This window comes from Lonchura striata, chromosome 5, assembly GCF_046129695.1.
Source record: "Lonchura striata isolate bLonStr1 chromosome 5, bLonStr1.mat, whole genome shotgun sequence".
Lineage (NCBI taxonomy): Eukaryota > Metazoa > Chordata > Aves > Passeriformes > Estrildidae > Lonchura > Lonchura striata.
The window spans coordinates 26,069,292-26,082,790 of record NC_134607.1 but is presented as its reverse complement, the minus strand read 5'-3'; the positions used below and the strand labels follow the sequence as shown (position 1 = coordinate 26,082,790).

General features: G+C 33.8%; 1 protein-coding gene across 3 annotated transcripts in view; it reads right to left on the bottom strand.

The window, feature by feature from the left end:
* Positions 1 to 13,499, bottom strand: part of TBC1D22A (TBC1 domain family member 22A) — a 149,916-nt gene that overhangs the window by 109,406 nt on the left and 27,011 nt on the right. For all 3 annotated transcript variants that reach the window (XM_021524818.3, XM_021524817.2, XM_021524816.3), the window contains exon 8: positions 9,774 to 9,888. In XM_021524818.3, coding sequence (XP_021380493.1) covers positions 9,774 to 9,888 — 115 coding nt within the window. The remainder of the gene's footprint in view (positions 1 to 9,773; positions 9,889 to 13,499) is intronic.

The window sequence follows — 13,499 nt, the reverse complement described above, 5'->3', positions numbered from 1 at the left end:
GCAATCTCCTGCTATGAGATGGTACTTTATAGGTTCCATCAGATCTATTTCAGACTTTTTTGCCTCTTTGATAGACTTCCTGGCACTGATATGATTGAAGAAATTTTTATTAGTAACTTTCAAGCTCCTACTTGGTTTTTCCTCTAAAGTGTAAAAACTATGACAGTCATCTAAAAGATGGGCTTTACACGGGCTTGAACTCCCCAGTTGCTTTCCAATAAAGTATTCACTTCAGATCACAGCTTTACCACAAAAGATAAATGGAGGGTGGGCATAGTATGCAGAGCAGTATTCTCAAGACACATTTTTTAGTATGACATGGAAGCATGCAATAAATATTTAAAACAAACAAACAAAATAAAGGCTAACCCAAAGCATTGAATTCTACCTACAGATGCCTCCACTCTAAAGAATGGAGAGACCAGTACAACAAATAACAAGAAGCTGTAAGTTTAAGGAAATATAATCTAATCATTTTTGCTCTAATATTAATAAGAAAACATTGTAATGTTAGGAAGAGTAGGAAGATTATTGTAATCTTACACCTAGAGATGTAATCAAAAACATTTTTATTAAATGGCAAATGCCAATTTTTCCATTCCTATCTTATGCCACCAAAGACTTAAAATTTTAACGTAATTCCCTACTTCACAGGACAGCCAGTCTTATACATCTAAGAAAAAAAACATTTAATTTAAACACTGGTACACTGAAGCTATTGCTACCAGCCATCAAAATCACTAGATCTGAAAAATCCTGTCCAACATTGATTGTAATCTTGGAGGAAGTATTTTCTTCTTCAGAGCTGCTCTTTAAGCTTTTCTCTACAGTCAACCTTTCTTAACCAATTTAAATACATTTTTTTTAAAGCTTGTAAGTCAAACACAGATTAAAAAATGTAACAACTGTTGCTACATTTTCAATGAAAGTATGATAATTAGGTATGAGTCGGTTTTGAAACATTTACATAGGGTAAAGTGACAGGTTTCAGACTCAGCACAGCAACTTCATAGGTAGGTACTATTCTGAAAAAGTTATATGGATTTTCCTTTCTTTGAAAATCACTTAAAATTTTTTTTAAAAATTTATATATTAATAGACCTTAAAATTTCAGGCATTAAGAGAGGTTGGGATGGTTTTTTTTGTCCTGTTTTAAAACAGACATTCATAAGAGACTATAAGCAATTAATACCATTACTCAAAATACTGATTTTCTCTTACATACAAAGCTAAAAATAACAGGCAATTAAGCAGTTGGATATACTTAAGATAATATTAATGTCTCCTTTTCACTTCTGACAGCTATTATTAACAACAGCCAGAGAATTCTAACTTTAATTAGACTTACTCCACTGCAAATAGATAGAAGCCTCTTTTAAGATTATCCACAAAAACAACTTGAACTGAATTACACTAATTTTTTTCTGAAAGATAGTGAAGCTGAGGTACATCCTACTTTGTCAACTAATACATCCTTGTGATTTAAGTATCCAGGACAAATACTAGTCTATATCTGCAACCAAACTGAAGAAGGTATTTTATCACAACCCAAAACTTCAAACAACAATATGTGCCAGTTCATAAAAATAAAAATTTACATTTCACAGTTTGTGTGGTTAATTTAACAGATTTTCAAGAAAATTATTTTGTTTCAGTCAGGAGGTCATGAAGATTTACTTCAATGAAGGTACTTTCTCCATTGCATCAATATGAAATGACTTTAAACACTTTGATTACTAAGAACTACAAATATACTTGGAAAAAAATAAGTAAGATTGTAGAAAATGTGACAGGAAGTCTACATATGAAAAGCAAAGGAAGGGGGCAAAGCCCAAGTCTATTGGATGCAACAATGTACCTAACATTTTAGATGAACTGTTCTAATTAGCTCAGAAATCTAACAGTACATTAGAAAATGAAATAAAAATTGAAATATAGAGAAAAACCAATTTTGTAAAACTGCATTGTCTATAGTAAATCAAGGTCGTTCAACACAGTACTAGGAAGGAAAATAATAGCATGTTCCATATCCCATATCTCTTTATGTTCCCTAACCTGCTATGCAAAAAGTGTAATTCACAAATCCTTATCATGACCATGTGTTCATTACACAGCTAAAGCAGCCTCAGTGCTACCTGGCACTAAATAGACCTTCACCTCTCCCTTCCTCCCTGACCTGCTCTTATCCCCTCATCAGCACTCATATTCTTTAATTCTCAAGATGATTGCAGAAAGTTATATAATTCAGTTTAGTTTCCAGCCAGTTTAACTGTGCCCAAGGAAAGCCAATGAGGACCAAAAAGAGAAGAGAGGAATGTATATTTTGGCTGGAAAAGAAAAAGCAAAGCCACCTGTTTTGACAGCAGAAAGCCCTGCTTCAGCTGTGTCATCTAAGTACACTGAAAGGAAACCTTTTTCTGTTTGCTTGTTGTGCATTTAGATGACACAGCTGAATCAAAAGCCCTCACAGGGAATCAAGTACATTAATGAGTAAAACACATGCAGCAATATGCTATTACCCAACTACACTATACAGTTGCTTGTAGATATATGCTCAGCTGCTCATTATTGAGACCTTCTCTCAATGTTACTATGTTCTAAAATATGCCAAAATTACATTGGTGCAATTAGCCAAAATTCACTAACTAAAGAAGTAAATCACCTAATTTTATCAAAGCCTATAGAGAGCACTTATGCCAAGAGATGCCAACAGATCCACTCATACAGTTGATAAGAAATGCCACCAAAAGCTTCCAGTAGGTTAAGCAACTAGGGAAAAACAGTAGGGAATAAACTGTAGCATTTGCAAGTCACACACAAACTGCATATCTGAGTAAAGCTTAACTACATTCATTAGGACTTTTATACTGTTCTAACTATTGAAAAATAATTCCTTAAATAGTTTTATAACTCTAAGCCAGAAAAAAAAGTCCACTACAGAGTAAGTCCACTGAACTAAAAACGTAATACTCCAACAAGTCACGCTGAATGATAAAGATTCATTTGTCCAGTAAATAACTAAAATAGATTCAAACATAAAAGGATCAAAAGATAAACAGGAATTTATAGTCCACTGATTCCTATCAATCAATTCTTTCCATTATACAAATTCTACCAACATATTTGCCCTTCTTCATGCTCCCTTATTCCCTAACCTCTCACAAACTAAGTATGAGATGTCCTCTTAACATCCTGCCCTGTTTTCCTTAGTTCTCTTTGGAATGCCTCCATATATCTTGCTTTATGAACCAAACTTACACAGAACAATATATCATGGCAAGCACTGCTAGCTGACAAACAATTCAAATAATTCAGTACTAGTTATTTTCATATGGATTCTCCTACTTGTTTAAAGTGAATAAAAGGATGTAAAATAGTAAGGTTTCTTCATCCAATTAGGCCTGACAACATTATATATTAATAAAGACAACTGCTCAGAGATTGTGAATAATTCATTTGTTCTTAAGTGAGACATACATAAAAACAAATTAACAATTTATAAGTATAATCTGTTCAAGTGCTTCAAAAGCATGCTTTTTAAAGCACTAAAATTCAGGTCTGTATGTTTATTGTCTTTGTTTCCAGGTAATCCACCTGAAGGAACTTTGGATTTTTTTCAAAAACAACAACTCAAAAATATTTAAAGTAATGGAAAAAATTTCTAACTGTTCTCCCACCACAGTCAAAATCAGTCCTGCTTCACAGCACAGAAGTAACCACATCCTCTGTGTGTGGGCTCAACAAAGGTTTCTGCTTAGTTCTGAACCTTTTCCATAGTGCAAAGCAGGAGTCATCAATTTGTAAAACCAAACTCAAATACTGTCTATCCTATTCATTACAGTTCTCCCTCTCTTCAGCTACCCTGCAGAAAGTACAAAAATACTTTCACTGACAACAGACTGGCCCAGCAATAGCAGGAGAGTGGGGCAACATTTTCCTAGAAATTGAAAAGGTGAACAGTGGCTATCTCAAAGCAAGCTAAGATAATGCTGAACAACTTCTATGCCATGCTACAATTATAAATATATATGTACACATATATATATGTACATCCAGGTGTACATATATTAAGTGTTCAATAATACATGAAAGCAGAATGCAGCAGAGAAAACTGATGGGTAAGTAAAAAGATTCAGGTCACTGAGTAGCTCGTGTGCATTGCAGCTTGTTCAGAGGAACGCTTCTGACATTTTCTGGATTTAGGTAGAGGATGTAATTGACTTATCAGTACTTTCAAGTCTTGAATTCAACAGTTTTGTGTAAGATTTCTTCATTCTTTGCTCACAAAATCACAGAGCTAACAATAATCCATTTAATTACCAAAGAATATTTCATGGAATATTGTTCATGTTTATGATAACTTGAGTCAACTTCCCTATGTCATTAGTATTACTATATTATGGCAATATTAAGAAACAGCACTGAAACATACCTTTGTATATGGAAACTACACTACTAGCAATTTGAATTAAGGAGAAAAAATCAATGTAATTAAATGGAACTTGTGCTACAAAATTTACATGTGACATAAAAACTATTTAAATTGTTTTGAATATTTCTCATAAAATTTTACAAGGGCTAAAAAAAGCCGCTTTTTTTTAATATTTTTACAACTTGAAGGAAAACATTAAAATATCAATTATGCTTCATGTCTCTGCTTTTATGCAAATTCAGTTTGTGCTTCATAAAACATTTCAAAAAAAGTGTAACTAAAAATATTTTAACACAATTTTGGGCAAAACCTTTTATTTATTTAAACAAAAAAAAAAAAGGCATGAAAACAGTAGACATTTATTACAAACTTTAATGCCAAAATTAAAAGAAAATTTGAAGAGCATACTACAATTGCAAATAAAATCTTTGTGACTCTCTTAAACTGAAGAAACCCCTCATATTCCTGAACCTCAGTCCTGGGAAGTCTTCCAGAATTTCTCTCCTTGTAAATCAGAAGATAGAGAAACTTGAAGGCCCTGGGAGAAGGAGAAGGATCCAGTTATTTGTTCTAGTTCAAAAAAATAATTTGTTACCCTTCAGTTTCAGTTAGTCTCTTCTAAATAACTACAAATACATTACATCTTTTCTACTTTCTCTCCTCAAAACCCCAATGTACAATTCCTATTCATAATTCTGCAAGGACTAGTGAATTGGTGGAACTGAATAATAACTCTCTAAATATTTAGACAGAAGGATAAATTATCTCAAATTAATTTATATACTGTAGCAATCAAGGCTTCAGCTTGGCCCTGTACAGGAAATAATGCATGCTGAACAAAATTTTACCTTATAACCCTGTAAGTATGAAGAAAAGCAGTTCCCTAAAGTCAGTGGGTTAATACTCTTTGCTCTCTGCCTTGCTTTCTCATCATTCAGAAATTCAGTTTTATGTACATTCCAAACCAATCTATTTATCCCACAAAAATTACAACTCTCCTGAAAAAAAAAAAAAAAAAACTCCACTTAACTAACAAATTTTCATATTTGAAACTGAGGAATTACCTCAGATACATCCATGATAAAATGCTCCAAAACTTTACTTCAATTATACAATGAAAATAACCATTTTTGATACATTATTCAAACCATGGGGGGAAAAAAGCCCCAAATTAATATTTAAAAGGGTGAAAAGAAGACAAAAATGAGACTGCATACCAGTTATAAGGACACTAAGACTTCCTGTAACATACGAGAGGGAATGGAAAAAGCAATAAACAAGGGAGTTATAGACAGATCAAGGCATTTTCAGGACCAAAGAACATTTCCTTATTTGTAGTAAAAATAGTCTGTGAATAAAGCCTATCCCATTTCCACTAGGATTTGGGTCTAGATTAATTATTCCATAAAGCCATAGAAGTATCAATTCAAAAAACACTAGGTAACAGAAGTTTCATTTAATGCCACATCTACAAAAGGATTTAAGATGACAAGAAAAAATACTTACAAGGGTAAGATCGCTCTTCTCGAAGTTTTCAGCTCATGAGTTCTTGTAAGTATCATCAACTTGTCTCAGGCTCCTCTATTTCAAGAGGGTTGCACACAATATCTCAATCGCCATTCCAGTCTTCAGCAGCCTCATTTTTCTTGTCATTCTTTATCCAACATAAAATGATCAAGTGCTACAGTAGAATTCATTTTCGGCCCTTGACTTCCTACTAACTGCTGATTTTCCCTTGAGCCAATACTCCTAGGCATCCTAAAATTATTTCATACAGCTATTCCACTTAGCAACAATCTGACATGCATCCATATCATGGTGGTAACTTCTCTGAAATTTTCATCTCTCTGGAAGGTGAGTATATCCAGGTCCTCTTTAGGGTTTTAGATACACACACAAGCCCAGTGAACGATGATGTACTGGAATGTCAGATAAAGTGAAGTGTACGTGAGCGAGAGACCACAAGTAATTGTACAGCACAACTTAACACTAGAGGAACTCAGGGTAAGAGGAAGGTGTACAAAGAGCACATCTGAGGCAACTTGGAATAAAGATGACTTGCAATCCAGTGCAAAATTTCCTTGTCCACATTAAGTCTACAAATAGTGAGCAGTCACATGGTATCTTATCTCACTAACAAAAAACCCTCTGGTGCATCCACAGGGATGAGATTCATTTTGCCACAAATATGCTTTCAGGAAAACTGCCCTGACAATAATTACCATTTGTTCTGACAACACATGTTACAACACTACTATGTCATACAGGACGTTAGAAGTAAGTCCAGAATAGTTTTCCCACACCTCCAGTGTTTTGATTTCTAAAGGGGCTGTTATAATATGACAAAGTAAGATTAAATACCTCCAGCATTTTTCATGAGGAAGAAAATTTTCTTTAAAACTGTTGAGAATAACACACACAATTATCTGGTATAAGAAACCTAAGGTTTCTTATCATCTTCCTCCTAATTTAGGCCAGAAAATCAAAACTACTGTATTCCAGCAGGGGCCAGTATCTACCCCCTCTGAAATTTTCTTAAGTTATGGTTTTCCCTCTCCTGGCTTGGTTTGATAATTAAGTTTTCTCTTGCTGAAATGTTACAGCATTCTGTTTTTATTGCAAACTGGAAACTAATGAGACATTACCAGATTACACTTTCATCACAGTGGAAAGTTTGAAAGTCCTGAACATTTAACACACTCAATTCCTATAGTCAATAACTCAATATATTCTAAATATGTGAATCTATGTGCCAAAATCAGATACCTCAATCCATACTAAACCATCAAAACATCTATGACTTCAGCGCTCATATACACACTCAAAAAACTACTTTATGGCATTCAGATTTGAGAAGTAAATTAGCAATTTCATCCGTGTCATTTTTATCTTCAGAAGTTCCTTAACAGCACTTTTCCAAACAGATTGCTGATGTCTTTAGCAGAGCAAAAAGACTCCCATCACTAGAATAACTATGTCACACACTTGTTATGCAATATTAAGGATTAAGGGCTCTCTCAGTTGTCATAAAGCTAAAATAAACATGGCTTTCCTCCCACCAAAATATCTGACAAAACTGCAAATGTTTTGTCAATTACCAGGATGTACCATCAGATGACCTAATCAGCACAGATTTATTATTAATGGCATTGTCAATCATAAGAATTTATTTTTAATATTCAATAATTTTTAGGACTTCTCTTAACTACAAAAAGAACTTAAAAGTATTATTACTTCCAACTGTTTAAATTAGGATCCAAGTGACGTAGAACTGCAGCAAAAAAGGTTTCAGTTAAATTAAGTAAAATACAAAAATCAATAGTGAAAAGATTGCAATAAAGCTGTTTACTGTACAAACCAATATTCATGTAAAGCAAAGAAATGAGATCTAGAGTAAAAATCTGAAGTAAATACAGAATGTTACTGAAGTAAATATAAATACACTAACAGTGTAAGCATTTTTTATAGGAAAATTCTGCAATTCTGTGTTCATTTCTATATAAATTACTAAAGCCCAATTGACAGTGTTAGTTTTGAATCCTGTAATTTTGTTACGAGATTTTTGACATACTTCATAAATGCAATGTCCCTATTTCATTTATTCATTCTACCTTGAGTGCATCATTCAGTGTAACTTGAATATATTAGAAAGATTCAAATCAAAAAGCTATTTCAAGAAAAATCTTTGAAAGTTTTTTAATGTCTCTGGGGGAAATAACTGTTTTTAGCACTTAGCCATGACCACCACTATAGTGAAAGAAAAACAAACCTTAATTTTGCTGTTTTTCTTATGATATAGATACTAGTTTTTACATGAGCTTTCAGAATACAGTTTTCTGAGCTTCATACATTTCCCCCAACTATATTCTAAGGTTGAAGGTTTTCACGTTTTGTCTTTCTTCACCAAACACACAGGAACAGCTATGCTCTCCAATATGACAATCCTGACAAAGTGGCAAATACATTAACAATCATCAGTCTCCAAATGTAAGTTGGTGGTAAAGACAAACTTATTTACCATATTAATTAAATGGCCTATTTAACATGGAATATCAATTCTCTAATCACATCTCATTTGAACTTCTTATTTTAATTAGCAACCCTTAAGTCTACTAGAGACCCTACTGTTCTAGGATCATTAAGAACATTTTCATGTTCTGTCAAATGAGGGAGTAAAAGGCAGAAACTGCAAATACTCTCAGGAGTAGGCCTCTACCCTACTTAGGAGATGATTAGGGAGAAAGCAGCAGTAGTTCTCATTAGTTGCTTAGCAATGAAATGTCCCCCTATGAAACAAGAAATGAATAAAGCAACAGAGGTGTTGCCATGCAAATGAGTAGATGGATAGTCTATCATCCACTCAAGGATAATCAGTCCTTCATTAAAACTAATCAATCTGGATTAATACACCTATGGATGTCTTGCACAGACAAGGTAGGAAGAATCCACTGTAGGTAGCCCCACAGAAGTAGCCAGACAATACATTGCTGAAGTCTACATACACACTAAAAGTTTCACTGTGTGTGTACGATAAACACAAGTACAAGAAAAACAATTTTAATGTAAACCAGATAAACATTATCATTTTTACTGTTAAACCTTTTATATCCATAGTTATACCCAAGTTATTAACAACTTACTGTTAACAGTCAGTCATTTTCTTAATGTTTACAACTTAAATTCAAATTTGTGAATTTAAGATTTAACCCACATCTAAATTGTTTAGTTTTTCAAAAGTATATTCACACATAAAGCCACAAACTAAACACAAATGGGCTCGTTGACACTACCATTATTACCAATCTTGTAAGTCTCAAAAGAGCAGAGTTCTTAACCAGAAAAATTTGATTACTGTTGTCTTAATTTTCAGACCCAAGTTCCAGGATGCCATTATTTCAGCCACGGATGCAGTTTAATAGGTTCCCTTTATTTCAATTTCCCCACAACTGATTTAAAAATATCCATGTTTCATGGGTTACTTTTTTTTGTTTCGGTGGGTTTTTTTCCTGTGGGGCAGGCATTTTTTGTTTCGATGTTGTTACCTGGTTTATACATACAATATAAAGTTTTCAAAAAAACCATTAATTAGAAGAGAAAGGGAAAATAAAACAGCTCCCTAAGCAGAAATCAAGCTGATTCCTGAACTTCATCGACTACCCAAAATCTGGTTGCTTCTCAGTATGTATTTAAAGCAATACAGATTTATAATTACAAACATTTATGAAAAAAATTAATGTATCAAATTATGCTTTGATTAGCTCATCCAAATTTTTAGATTAAAATGAAAATTATGTTTAAAAACCAATACTAATTCATAATTCAGTATCAAGACAAATCTTACCTATGTATTCACAAACGAAGACTACAAAAAAAGGAGTTACAAGATCATTTATGCCCTGAACATATCCACTGGCTGGATGACGTATTGCCCATATAAACAAAATTCTTTCAAAGATCTGAAAAAGAGTTAAAGAAATCATCAATTTAATTTAACAAGTGATAAGCATATTTTAAACAAGACACTTGTAATTTATAACATGATAGAATTACAGAATATCCTGAGTTAAAAGGGACCCATCAGGACTACCGAATCTAACTCCTGGCCCTGTACAGGACAGCCCAGGAAACACTTCATGTGCCTGAGAGTGTTGTCCAAACACTTTTTGAATTCTGTCAGGATGGTCTTGTGACTATTTCCCTGGGGAGCGTGTTCCAGTGTTAAACCATTCTTGGAGTGAAAAACTTGTTACTTATATCCAACCTAAATATTCCCAACTCAGCTTTATGCCATTTATTTGAGTCTTGTCCCTTGCCATGAGAGTGAAGAAATTGGTACCTGCCCATCTGCTTCCCCTCATAAGGATGTTGAAAACATCCTTGCAGAGAAGCTTAATATCATGGAGTTAAGTAGTATAGAAACCATGCATACAAAAGCATAAATGAACACCGGCATTCATAACCAACTCTCAGTTCTTCAAAAGGAAGCATTTTCAGGGTATTAGCACATGTTAAAACCAGCCTAGTATATAATTCAGTTACAGTAGTTTATACAAAGTAGCTCTTATTCACTGGAGCTTTTCCAGTAATATAAAATGCCTCTTTTCTCAAGGGAAAGAAATATGAAATTATCTTCCCATAATTTTTCATCTCTTTGAAAGAAGTATTCTACTAAATATTCTATTTATCCTTAAGTAACAGAAATAAGGACATGATATAGTTTAGATTTTTTAATAATATGCCCATAAAAAGAGATTCCACAAAAGTTAAGCTGGCCTAATATTCCAGTGCGGAGTTCTACACTCCAGGCTTCTGCATACTAGTTAATGAAAAACCTGAAACAATTGGAAAATGTAGAAATAAGGCAACTGTCTGCCATGTCTGCCATGTGTACCAACAGAACTTCACCCTCTCAACTCTGTAAACTGAATCTTAGGGATCTGTAACTGAGGTTTAGGATCTGCAAAAGCTCATGAGGCCAAACTATATCTTGGCATGAGAAGAGAGCATGGAAATCAGAGAACTTTCTCCTGACTCCATTTAGGTCTGTAACAGACTTTATCTTGTCTCAGTTATTTGCTTCTGAAAATATTATGTGCCTTTGAAAGACTGCAAATAAGCAGCAGAGTGAAAGCGGCTACATGCTTTGTCCTAGCTACAGGCATGTAATCAGGGATATATAATCTTCTGAAACAAAAGAATGTTTGCTCATTCATGAGAGCACAAACCATACTGCTCTTCAGATCTGGCCTCAATACTAAAAGGAGGAGACATTTTGGAAGGACCCAAAGGATTCTGTGGTTTGCTGCAACTCCAGAAGTCAACAAATGCTTTGGCTTCAGAAAAGCCAGTGAAAGACCTGCCCCAAAAGGATGTAAGAGGTGTTTATTTGTGAAGTCAGGATTATTTATACTCAATCTTACTTTAAAATTTTGTAAGATTAATAAACTGTTTTAATTCAATTTTAAATAAAGACTTATTATTTAGTTTTAGTCCTCTTGCAGTCATTTTCAAGTAAGGAAAGGTCTCAGCATAAAGGACTCACATCCTGGTGCTTGAAATTTCTATCACAAGCTTCTGCATAAGTTACCTGAAGCTGAAATATATTTGTACCTTCTGCTTTGAAAACAAGTCTCAAATATTAACATCTATCCTTCTCCTACAGGCTTTCTTTTGAGTCAACTGTCCTCCAGGTTTTATGTTTCTCTGGCTGAAAATTCACAGAACAGGGGAGACAGTCAACAACAGTAAGTACAAAAAGTTTTGGTGGGCACTGAAAAACAAACCTTAAGACAGCTCACGTCTGATCCATTACAACCCCAACTGAGATTCAGTTTTTGTGCAGTGTGAGTTCAGAGATTAGGCAAAAAAATTATTAGCAAATCCTCCATAGAAGGCTCTTGTTTCCATCAGCCAAGATGCTTATTCCTTTAGATACAAATTCTTGGTAGTACTTCTGTCACCTCATGCATTTTAACAAGAACTGCATATTAAACCCCAAAAAAAAACAGCCTCTGCCCATTAAGCAATAGCCAGTGGTGTTTCACTATCAATAACTGTATAAAGACTTTACACTCAGCCATTTACAACATAATTTTACATTTTATGTAATCATACCCTGATGAAATTACAGTTATTTGTGTAATATTTTTAGTATTACTGGAAAACTGCCAATCTAGCAAGGTTACTTAGCTCACAGCCACTCTGCCTGCTTCTGTCCATTGCCACTTTGACTTTCAGTAACACTAGTTTCTCACTGTTATCAGAGTTATCGTTCTGTGTTTCACTTCTGAAAAAGGACATGCTTAACATACTGCAAATACAAACAACTTTCTCAAAAAACAAATATCAGAATGAACTGACTAGAGAAACCTATTAAAGTAGCAATTGCAGAATGTAGAATAGGGTTATGCACCAGGCTAAATAAAAAGCTCATGGTGTGATGGGGCTACAAAATATACACAGTCAACAACCAGTCAAATTCAGTAAGAACAATCAATCAAAATACCCACTGCACAAACTACAAACATAGTGTTTTCTCATGAAGGCATGTCTGAAGTCAAAAAATTCACAAATTTCTACCACCAGCTTTTCACTTTCTCAGAACTTAATAACACGGACTTTGCACTGCAAATTGAGAAGCCTATGGATTTTAAAATGTTTTTAAAATCCAGGTATAAGGGGTATGATATTTGGATTTGTTGGGGAGGCTGTTATATTTTTGAGCAGGAAGCACCACTCAGTGATGGCACATCAGCTTTAATAGCCCCAAATGATTCCAATCAGAAATTCTGAAATACACACTGAACTAGCATTTTCAATTTCCTACCCATTTACGTAAAGTTTCATTTACTCTCCTGAATCAATAAAAATGAGCACTTTAAAACCTGAAAAGCAGCTTGATTTAAGTTTCTATACAACACTCATGATTGTATTCAAATAGGACTCATTAAAAAGGTCACTTTCCCAAAAGGATTCCTTATTGATTTCCAAACCAGCAACAAAAACTGGAATTATTTTTCTACTGTGAACCACTACATCTCATGAGATGTCATTACCAATCTATTATTCTCTTTTGAATTTGACTCTCATTCATAATTACAGCAAGAATTATATTCACATAAAGAAAAGAATCCATCAGCTTATATGAAGGTTTGAATTACTTGTGGGTTTTCCCACCTCAGAGGAAGTTCAAAATCTCCAAAGCCTTAATTCAAAAGCTTTTGAAAATTTGTGTTTTGTCTTCTAAGTAGAGAAGGGAAAGGAAGAAAAAAAAAGAGAAGGAAGATAAAAATTAAACTATTTTAAATTGTGCAGTTTTCTTGAAATTATTATGTATAATATGCAAGCATAGATAGAAAGTACACAGCCACATGCTTTCCATTTCAACAAAATACAGTTAAAGATAAAGCAAGAAAAGATAATAAATTAGACCAGTCTATCTTGGCTAATCAAATTTATTACAACTAAATAATAAGTAGTCTTTAAAATAATTTGACTGCACTATAGGAAAGACCACCTCCCACTCTGCTGTTCTCCTTTTTCAGGGACACTATTAAGTCATTTTTAG